The sequence below is a fragment of the Trichechus manatus genome, unplaced genomic scaffold, assembly GCF_000243295.1.
Source record: "Trichechus manatus latirostris isolate Lorelei unplaced genomic scaffold, TriManLat1.0 scaffold00003, whole genome shotgun sequence".
Classification (NCBI taxonomy): Eukaryota; Metazoa; Chordata; class Mammalia; order Sirenia; family Trichechidae; genus Trichechus; species Trichechus manatus.
Genome location: NW_004443939.1, coordinates 7,819,192 through 7,842,582, shown reverse-complemented (window position 1 = coordinate 7,842,582; position 23,391 = coordinate 7,819,192). Strand labels below are relative to the sequence as shown.

Here is a 23,391-nt window from a genome sequence, read left to right as displayed (position 1 = left end):
TGTACCATAGTTTGTTTATCCATTCATCTGTTGATGGACACTTAGGTTGTTTCCATCTTTTTGCTATTGTGAGTAATGCTGCAGTGAACATGGATGTGCCATATTGATTTATTTTTGCTTGCTCCTGAAATCATTGTAAGCATGGAATTATCATGGTATAATGGAAAGAATATTGGCTAAGAGTAATGAGTGTTAGTGTAGGACCTACCTGTAAGACTTTGGCTAACTCATTTAACTTATTGGAATCTCAGTCTTCCTGTTTATAAAAGGGAAAAAAAAGATCATATTCCTAGTCTTGCATACTTGACAGTTTTTTGTTTGTTTTTTAAATAAGGATCAAATGAAATTATAATTCTGACTTGTAGCGACCCCAAGTGTGTCAGAATACAACTATGCTCCATAGGATTTTTAATGGCTGTGATCTTTCAGAAGGCTTTCTTCTGAGACATCTCTGAGTGGATTTAAGCCACGAATCTTTCAGTTACTGACAGAGTACTTAAGCATTTGTGCCACCCATGGGCTCCAAAATTATAATAAAATATGTAAAAATGAATAAATTCTAATGTCATAGCCATTCTTTTGAGTTGATTTCTTTCATTTCACAAAATCCTTGATTAATTTTAGTCACTCTCAATGTTATACGAGCAGTCCCCTGGTTACAAACAAGTTACATTCCTAAGTCTGTAAGTCAAATTTGTACATAAGTCCAAACAGTTAGGTGTGGTTCATATCTAACGTCAGTTAGTCAAATGTTTGTCTTAGTATATAGTATACCTTTCCATGCGTAAAGAACATTGACAAATCACTTCCAGATACACTAAAACATCTGTAACATAATAATACAGTAATAATAATAATGTTTTAGTGTATGTCGCAAAGTAGCACCTGTTTGTTATTACAAACCATTTTAGGTACCTCAAATTTTTAATATAATAGGCTTTACGGTGGTTGATTTGTAACTAGGATTGTACTTAAGTCGAATGTTCATAACCTGGAGACTGCTTATATTTGTTCTTACGTCAGTTTCATTCTCTTAATCTTCTCAATGTTGAAGTTCTCGAATTTCGTAGAGTAGGAACCTAATACTTTTTGAACACTTTTTCTAATCAAACACCATGCTTTACATACTATATTGCTTTTAATGTGTATATGTACAAGCAATATAAAAGTAGGGAGTCCTGGAGGCGCAGTGGTTAAGCGCTCGGCTGCTAATTGAAAGGTCAGTGGTTCAGACCCACCAGCCACTCTGTGGGAGAAAAATGTGGCAGTTTGCTTCCGTAAAGATTTACAGCCTTGGAAACCCTATGGGGCAACTCTACTCTGTCCTCTAGGGTCCCTATGAGTCAGAATCACCTTGGAGGCAAAGGGTAGTATGAGGGTATCATCCCCATTTTAGAGATTATGAAATGAGATTCTGAGAGGTTTTGTAACTGCCCAAAGGAATATGGTAGTTAACCCAAGTTAACTACTCAAATTCAGCTTTGTCCATTTCTCAAGTCTTGCTTTTTAGAAGTTATTATCAGAATGATTAGAGTTCAGCAGATCAGAGTTCAAACAAATCTGATAACTCTCCATGCTTCTTTTATTTATTACTTTCCCACATCATCTCTCTATGGATTTGGAGTAGCAGCTCATTCTTTACTCTAAAGTACATAATTTTCATCCCTTAAAATAAGTAGCTCATGCTTCTGTAAAATTTCCCTAGAATAATTGTAGCAATGTGGTTTCCCCTTCACTCGGATACCTCTCTCCTACTGTCTATTGTATTTTTCCTGAGGTTCTACACAGAATTGGGCATTTGCCTATGCCTTATTTGTCTCATTGAACACAAAGCAGCTAGTAGAAATGATAAAATATTATTGAAAAATAAAACTGTCAAAATATGGTGATTTGAACAATTAATAATATCTAATTAAAAAAATTGAAGCATATGGTTCCTTAGTTTTTAATATTTTTCAAGGCATTTTATAACTTACCTATGAATGTTTGTTTTTTGAAAAATTTATATAGGAACTTAACATCTCAAAGAACAGTGCATTTCTATTATGTAAGGTGGATTGGACAGTAGCCCCAACCGATATTACAGTGTTTTGTATTGCAACTATCTCTTTAAGACCTGATTTTAGACAGTCTGAAGGAAGATCTGACAAGTCTGTATGACAGCTTCAAACTGAGCAAGTGCAAGGTAATACTTTTAGAGAAAAATTATTCAAACTTTAGTAATGGAATTCTGTTTTATAGCACTGATTTCTAATCTAGAACTTGGCTGGTTTGAGAATTTAAAAAGGTTTAAAGCTGCTTTTTGAGGAGAAATCTGTGTTTACCTATAGATATTTTTGCAGATCACTTCTTTGTATAGATGTGGGGTGGTCCTCATCCAGGCAAATATTTTAACCAGACATTTCTTTGACTTATTTACCTGGTACCTAAACCATTGATCTTCAACCTGGGGTACATGTGCCTCTGGGGGCAGACAGAAGTTTTCTAAGAGGTAAACAGGTACAAATGTCTTTAAGGGAATTAGTTTTTAGACGTACACTTTTTCTGAAAATTTATCTCCCAAGAACAATGTAAAGTTTCTGAATTTTAAAGAAGAGCTTTTTCATATATTTTCTAAAATGGATGATGGTGACTGTCAAATTGCTGTAGTATTTAGATTCCATTAAATACATTTAGTAAAGTGTTATAACATTTTTATTTTAATGGTAATATTTATAATATGCTGGAAATTATATTATTTGCAAGTATTAAAATCCATGATGAAAACTTTCAGTTGTCAATTTAAATGTGTGAGAGAGTATATAGTTTTATAAAAATTTTTAAAGGGATATGTGAACAAAAATGTTTGAAGACCACTGATCTAGAGCAAGGTTTCTCAACCTTGACACTATTGACGTTTTGAGCTGGGTAATATTTTTGTTGTAGGGAGGCTGTTCTGCACATTATAAAATGTTTAGCAGCATTCCTGGCCTCTACTCCCCTAGATGGCCAGTAGCATTCCCCAGTGGTGACAACCAAATGTCTCCAGATATTGCCAAATGTTCCCTGGGGAGCAGAATCACCCCCAGTTGAGAAGTACTGGTCTAGAGCGTATTGATCTCCTTTCAGTCTGTAACATAGAGCACATATTTGCATTTTAGATGTTTGCTAATAATCTCCACTTTGGGTTGTCTACAATAAAGCTCTAGTCAAAAGCATGACCTAAGATGTTAGATTTTTAAGAGATATGCTCTAAAGAATGTGATAATAATTCATTCACAAAAATAAATAAATTTAATCCCTGTATCAAGTCAAATGACCCAACAACTTCATACCAATTGTCTGGCAACTCTTTGTAGACCTTACCATTATACCCTTGCTTTTATCTGGAGTCAGTATAAGAAATGGCCACGTGGAAAACGTCTCTATTCTTTTTTAAAAATTCTTATGGAAGGCATTCTCTATTATGTTATGCTCCTTATATCATGAAACAAACCAAGTTCCTACAATTGTTCAAAAGCGAATTGGTACGCTTTCTTTCTATTACTCCACAATAGCTATGTAAAGCTTTTTGCCTTAACTGTCAGGAAGCTCTGAGCTAAATTTGTTGCTCAATTGCAGTGTCTTGCCTTAGCTCAATTTCCTAATATAATAATTTCTTCACTCTCCCTATCCCCTTCATTTTATTACATTTTTCTTTTTTGAATATGTTTTATTAAATCTGTACCTTTATTGTAAGTACCTTCTTGTCTTAGAGATTTGAATATAATAGATAAATTTTATAAGATGGTATAGTTTGAACTATTGTAAACCCAACAAAAGTGCAGAAATCCTTATAGAGTTCTTTCCTGGCATGATTTTTTCAATGTACTACTCTGGCCTAAAAACGGACAATGAAGATTAAATAGAAAATACCACCTTCCTCTCATATACAACTCTGGATTCTTTGTATGTTTTCTTAGATTATTATATGAAGTTATACTTGCATTTTCTCCAAACAAAAACAAAAACTGGGATTGTTGATGCTAAACAAAGAGATGAGCATATGCTGAAACTCACCTAACAACATTAGTGCCTTTCAGTCTAAAATGGTAAAGGAGGAAAGGGCACTGCCTTGGTCTGGATTCTCTAGAGGAGCAAAACCTGTGAAGGGTATATAGATATATACAGAGAAATTTACTTCAAGGAAATGGCTCACACAATTGTGAGGAAATGGCTCATGCAGTTGTGGGGGCTGGCAAGTCCCGATCTGAGGGCCAGGAAACAGGCTGAAGACCTCTGCTGGTTCACATGATTACAAGGGCTGAGGATCCAAAATCTGCAGATCAGGCAGCAGGCTGAAGGCCTCTGCTGGCTCACAGAATTGCCAGGGTTGGCGAATCCAAAATCCGTAGGTCAGGTGGCAGGCCAGAGACTTCTGTAGACTTATGTCCCAAGAACTAGAGGTCAGGCGACGAGAAGAGTGCAGGGATGAGAAAGAGAGTGAGCTTCGCCAGAACATCCATCTGTATACTGGAGGCAGGCCACACCCCCAAGGAAACTCCTCTTTCAACTAATTGGTTACTCACATCAGATCACAGGGTGGAAGGTGATTACATAGTGTTTGCCAAACCACTGAGTATCATAGCCTAGCCAAATTGACACACAGCATTTACCATCATAGCCTGTAACATTTATTGAATACCTACTATATGCTGTGCCCTGTACTAAATAATTTATACCTTATTTAATCCCCACAATGGTCCTATGAGATAGATGATTTTAGTGTCCTTTTTACCTGTAAGGAATCCCAGGTTCTGAAAGGGGTAATGCCCAGATAAGAAACTAGATCATTCTCATTCCAAACTTCTGACTCTTTACATTATGAGGCTATAAATTCTTTAGGACAGTGTTTGCCTGGCACATACTAAGCTCTGACAGTTTTAGTTCCTCTTATTATGTCACCTGAGGTCTGAATAAAGATCAGAATTGCTAAATGCTGAAATAATATACTACATCAAATTTTGGAGAAAGTCTAGAAACAAATACATTTAGAATAAATAAAAAGAGCCTTAATGTATGACAGCCATTTTCTACAAGCGTTGATATAAGCTGGAAATACAAATTCAGATAATGTTAAAATAATGGATAAATTACCTAATGAGTTACCAACAAAAACTCAGCAAGTATCCTTTATCCTTGAGATGAAGTAGAAAGCCAGTTGTGGTGGAGTCAGTTCTGACTCATGGCATTCCCATGTGTGTCAGAATAAAACTGTGCTCGATATGGTTTTCAGTGGCAGATTTTTCAGAAGTAGATCACCAGGCCTTTCTTCCAAGGTGCCTCTGGGTGGACTCGAACCCCCAACCTTTGATTATCATCTGAGTGCTTTAACTATTTGTACCACCCAGGGACTTCTGAGATGAAGCAAAGGGCAGTAATATTGTGCAGTGCTTTCCTTGCCACCTTTGCCAGAGGCAGGAGGTAGAACTAGGTAGGCCGTGCAGTCTAACCCATTGTGTCAATTCTTATATTTAGCGTTAAGAGACCAGCATATAATATTACCTCTATCTTGTTTATGAATACACATATACCATAGTTTTTCCTGTGTAAATTAAAGCCTCATGTCAGGTGCTGTGTCGGGAGGTGGTTTGTCATAACATTGTATTTCCTTACGTACTTTGCTAGTCTTAGAAAAAACATAATTGCATATCTTTTATACAGGAAAAAAAAAAAATGATTTCTTGACTTTCTTCCTTCAGTTCCATGTTTTCCAGCACCCAACATAACTTGTAAGGACTTCAGTGGCAATGAAACACATTTTACTGGAAGCGAAGTTGGTTTTCTTAAGCCCATATCTTGCCGAAATGTGTAAGTGTATTGCTGAAGTTTAAATTTTCAGATTACTTGCCTATGTGATATCTTGAATGCACAGACTGAAGAGACAAAGAGTTAACTTGTGGGGAACATCCTGCACTAATATAACTTTTCACTTATGTCAGAAAATCTCTATTTTAAGTGTGCATGTTTTTTTGTTAATAAATGTGATTTTCCAACCGAGCTGAGATAAAGACTATAAATGGCCTCATGTCGTGTAAATTCAGATTAGTGTGTCACCAACTGAATTATGAAAAAATTCTATTTTCAGAATTTTGGGGATTTCTAGAGTGCAAATAAGGAATTGTGTACTTGTATTAGAGGAGCGCCAACAATTGTTAATCATTTACGCATTAACGGCATTTTGAAAACTCAGTTTCATACTTTGTAATAGATGGAGATGATGAATGGTAATGTTAAACAGAATTCAGAAGTTACCAGTTTGGGATATTATGATAAATGGCTCTGTCTTGTTAGGAATGTTCTCTGTTTAAAGGACTTTTGAGTTTGCTTTTTATATTTGCAACAGTAAAATTTCTACTTTGTACTAAAAACATGATTTAGTTTTATCCATTCTTATTACTTTCTGGCACTATATTTTATCTTATTATTGTATATTGTTACAGTTTATCTGATGGTACTTCTTTTAAGCACTGTTTGCAATTGTATCATTGCTATTTCTACACGTTCTATTAGAATTCTTAGAAAGAACCATTAGAGTCCTTTTTTTTTTTTTTTTGATCCTACTTGGTTGAGTTAATGAGGGATTTTAGATTCTGTCTTGCTGTGTAATCCTAAACCAATCACTTAAGCTTCTTGGGTCCAAGATTTCTCATTAGTAAAGTAAAAATTGTTAAAAGGAATTATTTTCAAAATACTTAGATGATTTAGTTAATTTTTAAATTTATGGATTGATATTTCTACCTTCAATATTCCAAACTACAAATAATAATTAAGTGCTGGTCCAAGATATCAGAGGTTATAATACAGCATTTAAGAAAATCATCTGTTGAGAGTAGCTAGCCATTCAGGTTGGACCTTTACAGGTTCATATTGCATTTGTTGGTCACCACAGTTGTCTGTGACTTAATATCCAAGTTAACTCTGATTTTTCTTTCAGTGTGTCAGGGTAGATTAGGCTCAGCACTACTGAGTTGCACTAATCATTATCATGCCCCTAAGACATTGATGTCAATTATGATAAGAAATATAACCATCAAGGAAACCAGATACTCCAAGTCTACTGGTCAGCGTTTTCCCTTCCTATCATAAAACCTACAATTCCAGAATAGAATTTGCTTGATATGTATTGAATCAGAACAAGAGGAGTTAGACTGATGGATAATTTTAATGGTAAGAGTCACAAAACTAAGATAACCCGGTATATCCTTTTCCTTTATCAGGATATTCAGTACATGGCCTACCAAAGGGTCAGCTACTGGTCAGTGATCTAGTGTCCTATAGACGCTACTGAATAAAGACCCACTGACAAATTCTTATTCTTTGGGTGTCCCCTTTCCAGTTTATATATTATCCTCCTACTCCTGTTAGTATATTCTTTTTCAAATTGTATATAACATTAATAATTAATTAAAACTCCATCTTTAATATTCTAAGTATGACCATTCTATAATGCATTTTCCAGAAATTGAGGCCTGGTAACCATATCTGATTACCAAGGCAGCCAGTTATTTATTAGTCAGAGTAGGCTAACTGCAGTAACAGATGTCTCCATAATTTTAGTGACTTAACGTAAGTTATTGCTCACATATATCACAGTCTAATTTGGGTTGGCTCAGGAGTTAGGATGGGGTGAAGGGATGATGGTTGCTCCACGCAGTCTTGCAGGAATCTGCTCTTTTCATCTTGTGGCTTTCCTTCCTGTATTCCTTGGAGTCCATTCAGCAGCAGGTGGGAAAACCTCTTGCAGGAAGGTTTTATGGGCCAGACGTGGAAATGGCATACATCACTTCTGTCCTTATTCCATTGGGCAAAACTCAGTCATGGCTGCTCTTAACTGCAAGGTGGGCTAGGAGACGTAGTCTAGCTGTATTCCAGAAGAAAAATTGAAATGGTTTGGGAAATAACTAGATAGTCTCTGCCACACCTCCAATTTTCATATCATTCATTAGAGTGATTTACTTATGTAGATAATTGCTTTTTTAATTTCATTCCCCTTTCCAGCCAAGATTCTTGAAAGAATTGTTTCTGTAATACTTACCTTTCATGAATTTCTTTGTCTAGTGCAGTATGGGTTTTGGCCATACTAAAATTTACCTATGATCTTTGTTATATATTACTATAATCAAATGGATACAGTGCATATCTTAATCTTTCTAAAGCATATGGCTATTCTTTTTTCAAAATACCTTCTTTCCTGGACTGATATCTTAGTCATCTACTGCTGCTATAACAGAAATACCACGAGTGGATGGCATCAACAAACAGAATTTTATTCTCTCACAGTCTAGTAGGCTAGAGGTCCAAATTCAGGGCATCAGCTCCAGGGGAAGTCTTTCTCTCTGTTGGCTCTGTAGGAAAGTCCTTGTCATCTGTGTTCCCCTGGACTAGGAGCTTCTCTGCATAGGAACTCTGGGTCCAAAGGACATACTCTGCTCCTGGTGCTTCTTCCTTGGTGATATGAGGTCCCCATCTCTCTGCTCACTTCCCTTTCCTTTTATCTCTTGAGAGATAAAAGATGGTGCAGGCCATACCCCAGGGAAACTCCCTCTACATTGGATCAGGGATGTGACCTGGGTAAAGGTATTACATCCCTCCCTAATCCTGTTTAACATAGTTTAATCTTGCCTCATTAACCACAGGCAGAGATTAAGATTTATAACACAGGAAAATTACATCAGTCACAAAATGGAGGACAACCACACAATACTGGGAATCATGGCCTACCCATATTGACACATATTTTTGGGGGACACAATTCAATCCATGACAACTGATAACATGTAATACTCCTGTATTTCCTTTGATTCCTGTTCCTTTGCTTGTTCTGTAAATTTTGATATCTCCAAGACTATATACCTTGGTCCTTTTCGCTTTTTCATGCATCCACCAGTTTGGCTTCTGTCACAGTCTTTGTGTATCTTAAGGTCCCAAACTGAATCTATTATTTTTTCCTTCCAATCATTTTCTCCTTTCTCTTACTGAATGGCACCTTTTTTTTTAATTGTTGTAAATATATATATAACACATTTGCCAATACAACTAACCTGAATTGTAAACTTTCACTTAAAACTACAACAATAATAATAATAATAAATAATATGTTTATGTTTATTACTTGCCACATCTAGATTATAAACTTCACAAAGGCAGGGATCTTTGTCTCTTGTTCATTAATCTATCCCAAGAGCCTAGAACAGTGCCTGGCACGTAGTAGGCACCCAAAAAGCATTAATCGAATGAATGAATGAATAAACAAATAAATAATAATTAACTATTTTATTTTCTAAAATGTTTACATGTTGGAAATATATGACTTTGACACTCAGGTTTTAATTTTACAGAAATGGATATTCCTACAAAGTGGCAGTTGCTCTGTCTCTTTTTCTTGGATGGTTGGGAGCAGATCGATTTTACCTTGGATACCCAGCCTTGGGTGAGTATTTTTTATTTAAAAAAAAATCCTTGTAAAACTTGTGTTTTAGGTAAATGTACTTATTCTTATAGATTAAATCTCTGTATATTATTAACATTTGAAGTTCTGTGTAACTGGGGTTGAATGGCTAATGTTCTTCTGTTGAGTACAGAGCTAGCCGTTAGCTCTACAATTCAGCTTCAATAAGAAATACTGACTTTCCTTTCCTGGATTTTTACTTTTATGAAAACACACTCCATGTACCTAGGCATTCACTTAAGATAATAGTCTTGAGCTGTTACTGCTAGTGCTAGGCACATAGTGGGTACTCAAATATTTTATGAATAAATGTATATCCCTCCAAAATTAATGTTTTCTTCTATTTGAACGTCTGTCACTGTAACCTTGTGAATAGAAACTACCACTTTCAGGACAAGCTGAGATTGGAACTGTGGCTGCCAGCATGAGCTGGTGTGGGAGCCTGGATTTTATCACTTTAGCATCACTTCCCCAGACCTTCCTCCTAGGTATAATCTTCACATTTACCACAGTTACTAATGATTATAAAAACTATTTACATTTAGCTATAGCTTTTTTTTAAACAACACTTTCACATGCCTAACCTTATTTAAACCTTACAACTCTCTGCGTTTTATCATCCTCTTTAACAGGTAGGGAAATTGTCACCGAACAGGTTAAGTGATTTACTGACTCTAGAGGCCTTGCTTTATTCTGTGACATATTTGTTGTTATCCTTGTTTTATGGATAGGGAAATTGTCACAAGATTAAGAGATTTACCCAAGGACACTTAGCTAGTGACCTGAATTTGAACCCACATTTTCTGGCTCCAGAGATCATGCTTTATTTACTGTAATCCCTTGCCTCTGTATTAGCCCTCACTGAGCAAATTTAAAGTTTATGGATCCTTTGCTCTAGCTAGGGGATAGCTAACCATATTCCTTCCATATTGCTACCCACCAGGAATCAAAAAAGAATCTTCATTTGGGGTTGGTGGGAGGTGTGCTTCTGACAGCCTTACTTGGACCTCAGTGTTAGAATGTTAAGTACATACACTAATTTATTGAGACAACAAACAGTTATTCAGTTTACTGCATGCTAAATAAGTAACTAAATTACTTATTAATGACTAATGTGGAAATGATGATGAAGATCACTGTGCACATTGGCTAAGAAGAAAATAAATATGAAATAAAATAAGTATGTTGCTAGGCCAGTTTATGACATAGCACTATAACTGAACTGTAACAAAGTGATATGAGAGCACAGAAAAGAGACTGATTCAGTCTGTCTGGGGGTGTGAGGGAGGACTTCTCAGATGACATTTGAGCTAGATTTTGAAGGATGAAGATATTGTTATAGGAAACAGCATGTACAAAGGCACAGGAGTATGAAGAAAGAGAATATGTGTGTGTTCAAAGAATAGTGGATAATTTAGCCTATGGTAGGAAGTACAAGGCCTCTAGGAGGCCCAAATGGTTTGTGCTCAACTACTAACCTAAAGGTTGGCTGTTCGAACCACCCAGCAGTGCCGCAAAAGAAAGGCCTGGTGGTCTGCTTCTGTAAAGATTACAGCCAAGAAAATCCTATGGATCAGTTCTACTGTGTAACACATGGGGTCACCATGATTTGGAATTGACTCAACAGTAAAGGGTTTTTTTGGATTTTTTTTTAATAGTAAGGGTAGTATTAGGAGATGAAGTTGTCTAGACGGGTAGGTAGTAGTCAGATGTGAAAGACTTTGAGTGTCTTGCTATGGAATTGGGACCTAACCCTCTATGCCTCTATGCTTGAGGTTTTAAGCAAAGGAATGTCATGGTCAGATTTATATTTCAAGAAGACAATATTGAGGAATTGTGGAAAATGACTTAGAATGGAGAAAGGCTGGTGGCAGAGTAAGCTGAAAGGTTGATGCCACAGTCCTGGCATGAATGATAGTGTAACTACACTTTCATGCCATTCATTATAGCAACCATACCTTTCCCTAACAGTTAAACCCATAGTATGTTCAGAAGGCCTCTGAGCTGCCAAAATGAAAATTATTTAGTTTGACAGACTTTTTTTTAAAAAAAAAAATACACTTTATTTTTTAGAGCAGTTTTATGTATACAGAATAATTGCACATAAAGTACAGAGAGTTCTGGAACTCTTTTTATATAGCAAATGGATGGATGGATGGATGGATGATGGGTGAATAGATGGATGGATGATGGATGAATGAATGGATAGATGATGGATGGGTGGATGATGGATGGATGAATGGATGGATGGATGGATGAAATGGGAAATAATGAGAATGTAACAAAGTATGGTGATGGGTAGAACTCATCCTAAGCCTTCCGACTTAGTCCTTATCTTTTCTTATATGTTCTCTTTAAGCTGACAGGACTATACGTAATTTTTAAAAAGATTTCTGATTTTTTAAAAGTTTTTGAAAGGTTAGAAGGGAAGGGAGAAACTTTGTTATTTAGAACAGTTTATTCAGTGATGAATAGTAGATATTTTTAAAATATTTGCTTAATGAGAGGCTTTGTATGTTGTTTACCTGAGATGTGTGTCAAATGGGCTGTCATGTTATATAGAGTAAGTTAATGTTTTTGACTTAGTGTAGCACATGATAATATGTTGGTGCATTTTTTTTCCCTGTAAAATAAAACTCTAGGTAATGAAGCTCTGTAAAGGTGTAGTGGCTCTGGTTAGTGAATGTTAGTTTCTTGCCAGGAGCTACCTTTCTCTGGCCACTGCTTCTCCAAGCTATTGTCAGCATAGGTCAAAGACAACCTCTCAGGTTGAGGCTGAGGTTCCACAAATTTGCAGGTTTAATTTTCAATATTTGACTTTATGCTTCAGTGTACATTAAAAAAGGAAACTTTAAATAACATACTTTATACTTACAACAACCTTGCTTGTTCATTAATTCAACAAATATTTTGACTGCTTGTTTAGGATTCAGTTTTCTCAGAGTTAGTTGTTATATCTGTCACCTTATCTATCTGCTTTACAGCTTCCAAATTTTTGTTCCTATTGTCTTATCTTCCATTCTTTTTATTGGGTTTATGACTTTTTAAAAATCCCTTCGCTATAATTTAGTGGGGTCTTGGAGTAAGAGGAGCTAAGGGGAATGTTAAATTTGTTAACTTTAATTGAAATTCCTCTTCTTATCTCTCTAAGCACTCAAATTTTTTTTTTTTTTAATCTATATCTTACTTGCATTTAAACTACTTCAGTGTTAAGGATTTTAGTATGTTTTATCAGCTAAATTACTCCAATATGTAAAAATTACAGTTAATTAAAATTCAAAAAGTGTTTTTGATTTAATTTTTAAATTTTACTAACAAGCCAAGGTTAAGGAATTTTGATATTTTCAATTAAAATGATTACTGTTATAAAAAAAATCTGAACTGGATGATATAAGGTTTAAAGTAGTTACACACACCACACCCTTGGCTGTTGAGTGGATTCAGACTCATAGCAACCCTATAGGACAGAGTAGAACTGCGCCATAGGGTTTCCAAGGAGCACCTGGTAGATTCAAACAGCCAGCCTATTGGTTACCAGCTGAACTCTTAACCACTATGCCACCAGAGTTTCTAAAAGTAGTTATAGATAGGGTCAAAAATGCCATTTTTCTTATATTCATGTTTATGAAAAGCAGTGGTAGTATTCATATACAGCTTTTTTATGTACTTCCTTAATAGTGTTCATAGTCTGTGATGGTTAAGATTGTATGTTAACTTGGCTAGGCCATGGTTCTCAGTGTTTTGGCAGTTGTATAATGTTGTGATCATTTCCTTGTTGAAATTTGATATGTGATCACCCACACGATAGAATCTGCTGAGTGGTATCGGCAGGGGCGGGGCCTGTGGTGGCTCACTGCCCCCTCAGTCTTCATCTCGCCACCCTCCACTGGCTACTCCCTTCCTGCTTCCCTTGCCAAGGTTTTTGGCTTGTCTCTCCGCCCTCCGCCAGCTACTTCCTTCCTGCTCCCCTTGCCAAGTTTTTGGCTTATTTTGGATCCAGGAGTGCCTCTTGTTGTCTCACCTCTGGTTCATGGGACTTGAGCTAGCAGCTTACCTGTCAGTCTTGGGATTCATCGATCTTCACAGCCTGCAAGCAAGAGTCCTCCTCCCAGACCTGCTGATCCTGGGTTTGCCAGCCCCTGCAGCTACGTGAATCAGGAGAAACCTTGCGGTCTGGCCTGCTGATCTTGGAATTCGTCAGACTTCACAGCCTGTGAACGGGAGCCCTGCTCTCCGACCTGCTGATCTTGGGTTTGCCAGCTTCTCTGGCCATATGAATTGGGAGAGGCTTCTACCCTGATCTGCATATTTGGGACATTCTAGCCTCTACAATTGCGTGAGCGGTTTCCTTGATATAAATCTCTCTATATATATTATACGCTTTACTGGTTTTGCTTCTCTAGAGAACCCAGCCTAAGACATAGTCATTGGAATTTTGTAAGAACAGTATAAATAATGTAAATCATGCAGGTGTGCAGCTTACCATGTTTAAAGAATTTAGTGTTGAGTGTAATACTTCATTATACCAACTTTCCTTCAAGATTAAATAAGGGAAAGTGGGGGAAGGAATACAGGGTTGAATAAAATTTGATAAGATCTAAAAATTGCTTTTAGAAACATTTCCTTTATAGATATTTCAAATTCCTTTTTAGCACGTAACTACTGTCTTTGTATACACACACACACTCTCATATATATATATATTTATTTATGTCCTTTAATTGATTTATTCTTCTATATACTATTGCTGCTCTAACTGGAAGCCTTTTTCACTGTAACATCTTATTCTAATAATATTCTGTTTTTGTGTTTTAACTCTGTGTTAACATCTGTGTTTTTTTTTTAATATGCAATAACTAGCATATTTTGTTTGCCCATCTGTAGTATTAAAAGATTAAGGATTCTCAGAGATAGTATCTGTTTTGGAGGCAGTTAACAGGAAAGATACTCTCTTTTCCTAGTGGTATTCATTTTAAAAAGTAAATTTTTTTAATTATGAGAGTAACAAAAGTGTTGTGTGTTTTAAGCCTAAATATTAAAAACCTTTCGTTATATTAGTCCCTTTAAGTTTGAAGGTACCAGTTTGAACTGGTATATGATATCCATATATTATAGGACAAATAGAGGGATTTGTAGGTTAAACTTCTCTAAGATTTGAAAGCTCCCCTTTATAGGTATAGACCCAATAGGAATAGTAATAAGTAATTAGCAAATTATTGTAGCACACTTATGGTTTGGCGAACAACAGCCTCAGTATCAATGTTCGTTCTTTCAAGCAGTTATGCAGGCATAAAAATGTTTGCAAGACCCAACCTGTAATGAAGCAAGAAATATCAAAAATTAATCTCTGTTCTTTTTATTTTATACTTACATAAATCCTATTATTAATTTGTGTTTTTTAAAATGTAAAGTTTAAGTTACTAAGGTATAAAATAAAGTACACTCTAAATATGAGCTTTATTAATGTAGCCATCTGGCAGTATAATTTTATTTGAATGAATATAATAGTAATGGTTCAGATTAAAAATGGATCTTTCTTAATCAATGTCTTAGTTATCTAGTGCTGCTGTAACAGAAATACCACAAGTGGATGGCTTCAACAAGCAGAAATTTATTCTCTCACAGTCTAGGAGGCTAGATGTCCTAATTCAGGGTGCCAGCTCCAGGGAAAGGCTTTCTCTCTCTGTCAGTTCTGGGGGACGTCCTTGTCATCAGTTTTCCCTTGTTCTAGGAGCTTCTCAGTGCAGGGACCCTGGGTTCAAAGGATGTGCTTCGCTCCCTGTGCTTCTTTCTTGGTGGCATGAGGTCCCCCTCTCTGCTAGCTTGTGTCTCTTTTTATCTCTTGTAAGATAAAGGTGATGGAGGCTACACCCCAGCTAAACTCCCCTTACATGGGATCAGGGCTGTGACCTGAGTAAGGGTGTTGCATCCCACCCTAATCCTCTTTAACATAACCTCATTAACAACAGACAGAGATCAGGATTTACAACCCATGGGAAAATTACATCAGATCACAAAATGGAAGACAACCACACAATACTGGGAATCATGGCCTACCCAAGTTGACACATATTTTTGGGGGACACAGTTCAATCCATGACAATTAGTAACATTATTTTTTAGAACTTTAATTTTTTTAAATCTATAGCTGATATTCTTTTCCATAATAAGAAGTAAATGGGGTCTGTACAAAGAGACCTAATACCTTTTTATTAAAAAAAAAATTAGTCTACTTTTGGTAGTTCACATATCCCTATCTTTTAAAAAAATAAAATAAAACCCACAAGAATAATGGTTGGTGTTGGTTTTGATAAAGGCTGTATAGAATGTGTGCTACTTTGTGTTATTCAAGTTGATCAGTGTTTATTTACAAATAAGATAATTTCCTGTTGATGTAATTTTTCCCTTCAGTTGTCCAATTGAATGCCTATTTTATAGGAGGTATTATACTAGCCATGAGAATGACACAGCCCAGACTTCAGATTACTCACAGAAGGATGGGGGAAGACAGACAGATATATAATAAATCATGCATGGGATGCTCCCCCAGCATCTAGGAATGACAGTGAATTCATCTTAAGGATATTAGAGAAAGCTTTCCAGAAGTGGGAACATCTAAGCTAAGTTAAAAGATGATTGGGAGTTAGTCAGATGATAGGAAAGAGTGGAGCGCAGCGGAGGAGTTAAGGCAGAGAATAGCATAGTATAAGTGCAGAGATGGATGAAGGAGATAGGGGAAGATGGCCCGCTGGAAGAGAACTTCGGATAGTTTGTTTGACCATAATACAGGGAAAAGGAAGTAGCAAGAGATGAGGCTAGGTTAGATGATGCTACGTTAGGGGAATTTGAATTTATAGTGTCTAAAATTCTCAATTATAATTAATTGGAATAGGAGAAGCAAAAGTAGCAGCAGGGCTATTGTTTATCAGATGCCTACCATGTCCCATGCACTGTTCTAAGTTCTTTATCTCTTTTATATTAACTTTTATACTTGAATAGCTAAAACAAGTATAAGATAGCATTAATAGAAACTTCATCAGAAAAGTCATCCTTTACCTTAATTTGGTAAAAATAGATAGACCATAGTTGACATCACAGGTCTGGAGTGAGACAGGATGTAAATCACTGAAATCAGCTTAAACATTCACCTTTTTTTTTTTTTTTTAAACAGTTAACTGATCAGTTCCTTAAGTTTTTTAAACAGCTTTATTGAGGTATACATGACACATATTAAAGTGCACATATTTGAAATTTAAAATGTATAATTGTACATTAAGATATACAATATGTTTACACCTGTGAAACCATCACCACAATCAACATAATCACCATACCCATCTCCCTCAAAAGTTTCCTTGTGGCTCTTTGTAATCTCTTCCTCTCTGTCCTCCTGACCCGCTTCTTTCTGATGTACTGTCACTATAGAGTAGTTTGCAAATTCCTTAAATTTTAAAATATTATCCTGGATCCATTTTATAGTTTCTTTTAAAATGTATACTCTAGGATCAGGTAGCGTTAAGCCATATTCCAAACATATTATTCCTGATCTAGTATTTTATCTTAATAGGAATCTCTAGTGTTCATTTTTCTGAAGAACCCTCAGAAAAGGCTTCATCAGCAGAATATCTAGATTTTAATGAACTCTTTATTTTCATCTTTGTTTTGGATGTGATCACATTACTTTGCCAAAAAATATACTAATGTGTCATGGTTTTAAATGGCTGCATAGTATTCTGTCCTATTGCTAGATGTGCCTTTATTTTTCAAGGCAATTCCTCCCCGTTGGACATTTAAGTTGTTTTCAGTTTTTTTATATTCATTCAACAAATATTTATTAAATTCTTTCTGTCTGTCAGATACTGTTCAGGGCATCAACTTGAACAAGACAGATAAGGCCCCTGCCTTTAGGAATTTACATTTCAGAAAAAGAGTGAATGAACAAACGAATGAGACTATTCCAGATTTGCAGTGAGCACTATAAAGGAAACGGGAGATGCACTAGAGTAGCTGAGTTGTAGGGGAGCAGTATGCTGCTTTCGATAGGCACTTTAGGGAAGACTTCTCTGAAAGATGAGACGCGCTACAAGAAGAACATCCTTGGGAGAAGGCACAACAGACCCAAAGGCCCTCACATGGTTCCTTTTTCTTCACAGACTAGCAGTTAATTAAAGACTGTCCTGGACCATTCTTAGTATTCTTTTGATAAACAAATTGAAGGAAAGGATACTCTGTGATGTTTCCAAATTTATGCTAAAATCCTATGTGAAGAGGGATACATTTCAGAAATATACAGGGAGTGGATAAAAATCTCAGCAAAGTTTCCTTGGGCAACTATAATAAAATGAGACTAATGAAAAAAATAATTAAAAGAGTTATTGTATAAGATAATGGATAAAATGATACGGATAACAGAGTTCTTTAGGAAACACAAAAGCTGAGAAAATCCATCTATTCGTTCAACAAATACTGAGCATCTACTATGTGCCAGCCACTATTCTAAGCAATAAACACAACAGATAAGTCTCTGCCCTCATGGGGCTTCCATCAGACAGATAATAAACAAATGTAAAATATTAGGTAGATAATGGAGTCCTTGAGTGGTGCAGACAGTTAACATGTTCAGCTGCTGACACAAAGGTTGGAGGTTCAAGTCCACCCGGAGGCATCTCGGAAGAAAGTCCTAGCAGTCTGCTTCCAAAAAGTCAGCCATTGAAAACTCTGTGGAGCACAGTTCTACTCTGATACACATGGGGTTACCATGAGTCAGAATCTGCTCAGTGACAGCTAGTCTTAGGTAGGTAATAAGTATTTTGAAGAAAACTAAAAGCAAAACTTCATATCATATCTGTATTTTAATAATTATTCCCAACATGTGCTATGCTAGTACTTATTATTCTGCTGTATATCTAATACTAAGAAGAGATAAAATAATCTAATATACCTACATATTTCAATCTTATTTGTGTTTTTCCAAGTTGTATGGAGGAGGTGATCTCATCTACCCCTGTGATTTCAGCTGGCATCTGTTTATAGTTGATACTCAGAGCTACCCTTTCACGAAGAATCTAGTTTTGTACCATTTCTTTATTTCAAGTGGGATTCTTGAAAGCATCCCAAGTTTAAACATAGAAGAGAGATTATTCATCCTCATCCCCCCAGATCTGCCTATTCTAATTCCATCATCATGTTTTTGGGTTATATCTTTGTATAAGTCCTGGATTCTATGCTTTGTTATCCATTTTAGTATCTGAGTTCTTGGGTTGGCACCAAGGACAGAGGTGTATATAGTGCCCAGCACAGAACTGTTGATTTTGATTAAAGAGCTAAAAACATGAGATGCTTTAGGAAAAAAAAAAATACAGAATAAATTCAAGGTAATTGGGTTACTAGTAAGATTTTATGATTTTAAGGTTTTATGATTTTCCCTGATTAATTTTCTGTGGGCATGACAGTCTTTATTTGAACTTTCTACTATAAATGTATGTTAAAATTTGTATTCTTAGTGTATTAAGTCTAGATAAATAAATAAGGATATTAGTGCTAAAAGATGTTCTGTAACTCTGGTGTACTGAGATTTAAAGATTTCTTTCTTTAAGCCTTTTCTCTTAAAAAATTTTGTAAGATTACACTGAGTTGTTCTTTCATTTCTTAATATTTGTTTGTTAAGTGAATTAAGAAGTTATTTTGTGATTTTTCTACATAGAAGTTTCTTTAAATTTTTGTTGTATTTTCAAACGTAGACTTGATTTTTAAAAGTAATTTTATATTCTTTATATTAAAATTTTGTAGTAGATATAATGGTTTATTGGAAAACTGAAAGATTTTTGTTACTATTTATAAGACTTTCCAAATTGTAAATAACTTTGTCTTCTTTTGTAGGTTTGTTGAAGTTTTGCACTGTAGGGTTTTGTGGAATTGGAAGCCTAATTGATTTCATTCTTATTTCAATGCAGGTAAGTTAGTAGTTTCAGTCTAGAAGGTGAACTAATTTTACTTTGATCCTCTCCTGGTATATTTTAAATTTTAATTATATTAGAAAATAGATAGGAATGCACGTTTCAGATTTTTATTCAGATGCTGGATCTAAGGGATCATGATCATATTTGCAAGTAGCATTCCCGGAACTGTGTTCTGTCACTTAGTAATTCTAAAAGACTTAAGTTCCTAAAGGATTCCATACTCAAATATGATTTGTAAACATGAGTTCAACTGGGTTTAAAAAATTTTTTTACTGGATAAATACTCAGAATGTTTATTATATGTGTTATGAGTTTCTAAGGATGTTGTGGTTATAGTATTTCCCAAACTTGTTCCTTTCCCTAATAATCACAGCCACTTTGTTGATTATTATGACAGGATAGTGATGAGAATCTGATATACATATAAACATTGTTAGGTGCCATGTAAGTCAATTTTGACTCATAGTGACCCCATGTGACAGAGTGGAACTGCCCCATAGGGTTTTCTAGGCTGTAACTTTTACGGAAGCAAATCACCAGATCTTTCTTCCACAAAAAATAAAGTTTTCTTTTGTGCTGGACAGAAACCCTTTATTAGTATTCTCTTTGTTGCAGACTACAGAAACTGAAATCCAACTAGCTTAAGCCAAAAAGAAAAAAAAGGAATGTATGGGTTCCCTGTAGAAAATCTGGGTGTGGGGCTGGCCTCGGGCAAGACCAAATCTGTAACCAAATGGTGTGTTCAGGACTCACCTCATAGGCAGCTCTGCGTCTCTGTCTGCATCCGTCTCGTTCTCTCTTGCTGCAGTGGATGTAGGGCAGGCATAGTTTGTGAAATGCTGTCCTAAGCATGTAAAACGTCATCAGATGTTTTCTGTTAGATTATACTGAGCTGGTGGTAGTTAACTCATGAGGATACTTAAATTAGAGAAAGAGATGAATTTATTTAAGTTGCAAAACAGCATTTTCAACAAGCATTTATGGAGCACTTAATGTCTTCAAGTTTATCTGTATTCATTTAAATTGTCATCAGTTTTGCTCTGCTTTTCCATACTGCATTTCCACTCAGTTCTGTCTGCTTGATATTATCTGTATACTTTAAAAGAAAGTCAAAACTAAGATGAAAAATGTGCAGGGTACCATACTGTGAGGAGGAGGCAGCATATGGGCCAATAAGATACCAGAATTAAACAAGGAAAATATTTGGTTTTAAAGTTGGAATTTTCCTGTCTTCATTCGCAAACATATGCCTAACTAAATACCCTGCCTTCTCTGTGGGGCAGGCAAGCAGGCATGAAGAGGCTAAGGTACATATGCGCATATGCTTGGAAATGGGTTTCTCATTTTAAATGAGGATACAAGGAATTTGATGTGTTACTGGGATTCTTCAAGTAAAGATATCAAGAATCCAATATCTTTGAAACTCAACCTTTTAGTTAATAGCTTGAGGCTAGGTTCTTTTTTATTTTTGGTGATATTATTGCTTTGTAGCTTTATTTATATCAAATTATAGAACTGATTTGATTCAGTCACTGCCTTCTGGTACATGAATGCCTGAACTTTTTGGAGCATATACTTCTTTTCTAAAAGGTCTCCTGGGATTGAGATTCTGCCATGTTTTGAAATTATTGAGACAGAACTAGAGTGTCTGAATCTCTGTTGTAAATTTTCCTAGATAAGACATTTTAACAGGTATTGCTTGTCTTAGATTGCTTTCCAATTGGAGGAAAAATAAAGGTTTTCAAATGTAGCCAATATGACATGTAGCCTTATCCTAATGTCATTTAATATATTTAAATTTGCATTTAAGTATATTAAATGACATTAGGCTGTTGATTACATCAGTTTTAGAGGTGAACTATTTTTTCAGAAAATCAAGGTTTTACTATATCAAAAACTATACTAATATTTATGTCCTGAATATATATTTTCTAACTTCTCATAAACCTTTTATGTTTTATCCATCATCTTTTTATGTATTCCCCTTTTCTTCCCATTCTCTCAATGCCTGTTTCGTCTTCTGCTGCTGCTACTACTGCTGCTGCTGCTTTTTCTTTTTTGCCATTAAATGTTATTCCCCAGTGACTTGTAATAGCAGTATATTTCTATTGGGCTGTGATGCCAGAAGCATATTGTGCATGGGCTCATGACCTATAAAAACATACTTTGCTTCACAGTGTTTATAACAAAAACTCAAGAAAATCCTCTTGGAGGAAAAATAGGTCTAATTACTTCATCTTTGAACCAAAACAATATAAAGTCTAATTGCATACATTGCTAAAGTTAAGTTTTACATGTTTCTGTATTAACTGAAAATACTTTTGTAAATTTTATCTATTTGCTAATAAACTTTGAAAGTTTCCTGTGTTCCTTTATACTTAAAAATATATGATACAACATAAAATAAGTGATGATAAAAAGAAAAATATATGAAAATAATAGGAATGAAGAATGGTATGAAACAAAACTTAGAATTAATTCAGTTCTTTTGTGCATTCAGAAACATCTAAGCCAGTGATACATGTGTAGCATACAGTCTTTCAACTGTTTACAACTGTTGTATATAACTCCATATATGTAGTTATCGTAAGGCAGTTCTGAAGATTTTATAACACTCATTCTTTTGTGCTTGTATAATTTTATGTACATCATAAAGGACAGATTAGACCATGTGAGTTTTTTTTAATCAGAAAAAAGTATGAGTATTTTGATTACGTTTAATCTTCACTCATACAATCTGAATGTTTTTAATTCTTCCAAAACCACTAATGTGTACTCTGCATAACAAAAAGAAAAGAAAGTTTCTCCTGTTAAGTGGAGACAAGACAGCCACAAATCAGAAAGATGAGGATACATAGAGGGATAATAGAAATATGAGTTGGGATGTAGAAAGTTGTCAGAAGGAAGTATGTTTGATTTTTTGTTAAATAAAACAAATGGAAGATACTACTTTTTTTTTTTTCATTCCTATTCAATTTACAAAGTAGATTTCCTTAAAGGGCTAGTAACTATATGAGCAGCATAAGTTCACAGAAGCACCATAATCTCCAAGACATTTAGGAATATTACTAGTACATTTATCAAATCTATAAAACGTCTCATTTATGTCGGTACTTTTTAGATGCCACTCATGTTAACACTCAGTTATATAGTGCTTTGTATTATTTTTTAACCTTTGCATACGTGGGCTTGACTTTTCAGACATAAATGTCTTGAGAAAAAAAAGATTTTTATTAATCTCCTAAAGCACCAGTAATGTGCTAAACATAGAACATGCCCTCAAAAATTTTTGCTGAGTTGAACAGAATGTAGTATGCCTTGTGAAAAGTGTGGCTCTGTGCCAATTAAGGGAAGATGAGAAGCTAAAAATGATAGTTTCTTAAAAATCATTGCTTTCCTTTAGGAACTCAAAGTTCTAAATTTTACAGGATCACTTGAGAGGCAAAGAATAAAAATGGAAGTTGTTGATAAATTATATATTAAAAAAAAACAAAACCCATTGCCGTCGAGTCGATTCCGACCCTATAGGACAGAGTAGAACTGCCCCGTAGGGTTTCTAAGAAGCAACTGGTGGATTCAAACTGCTGACCTTTTGGTTAGCAGCCGAGCTCGATTTAATCACTGTGCCACCAGGGCTCCAAATTAAATTTAGTAGGTGTCTTAGTTATCTAGTGCTGCTGTAACAAAAATACAAGTGGATGGCTTTAGCAAACAGAAATTTATTTTCTCACACTTTAGGAGACTGAAAATTCTAATTCAGGGCACTGGCTCTAGGGGAAGGCTTTCTCTTTCTTTAGGCTCTAGGGGAGGGTCCTTGTCTCTTATTCCTTGGCTCCTTGGTAATTTTTTTTTTTTTAATTGTATTTCAGATGAAGGCTTACAGAACAAGTAGTTCCTCATGAAACAGAAGTACACATGTTGTTTTATAACATTGGTTAACAACCCCACAACATAGCAACCCTC

At 35.3% G+C, this 23,391-nt stretch overlaps 1 protein-coding gene across 1 annotated transcript in view; it reads left to right on the top strand.

The window, feature by feature from the left end:
• Positions 1-23,391, top strand: part of TM2D1 (TM2 domain containing 1) — a 48,592-nt gene that overhangs the window by 7,300 nt on the left and 17,901 nt on the right. Inside the window, exons 3-5 of the mRNA XM_004368999.2 lie at positions 5,721-5,829; positions 9,360-9,451; positions 19,349-19,422. Of these exons, the coding sequence (XP_004369056.1) occupies positions 5,721-5,829; positions 9,360-9,451; positions 19,349-19,422 (275 nt within the window). The remainder of the gene's footprint in view (positions 1-5,720; positions 5,830-9,359; positions 9,452-19,348; positions 19,423-23,391) is intronic.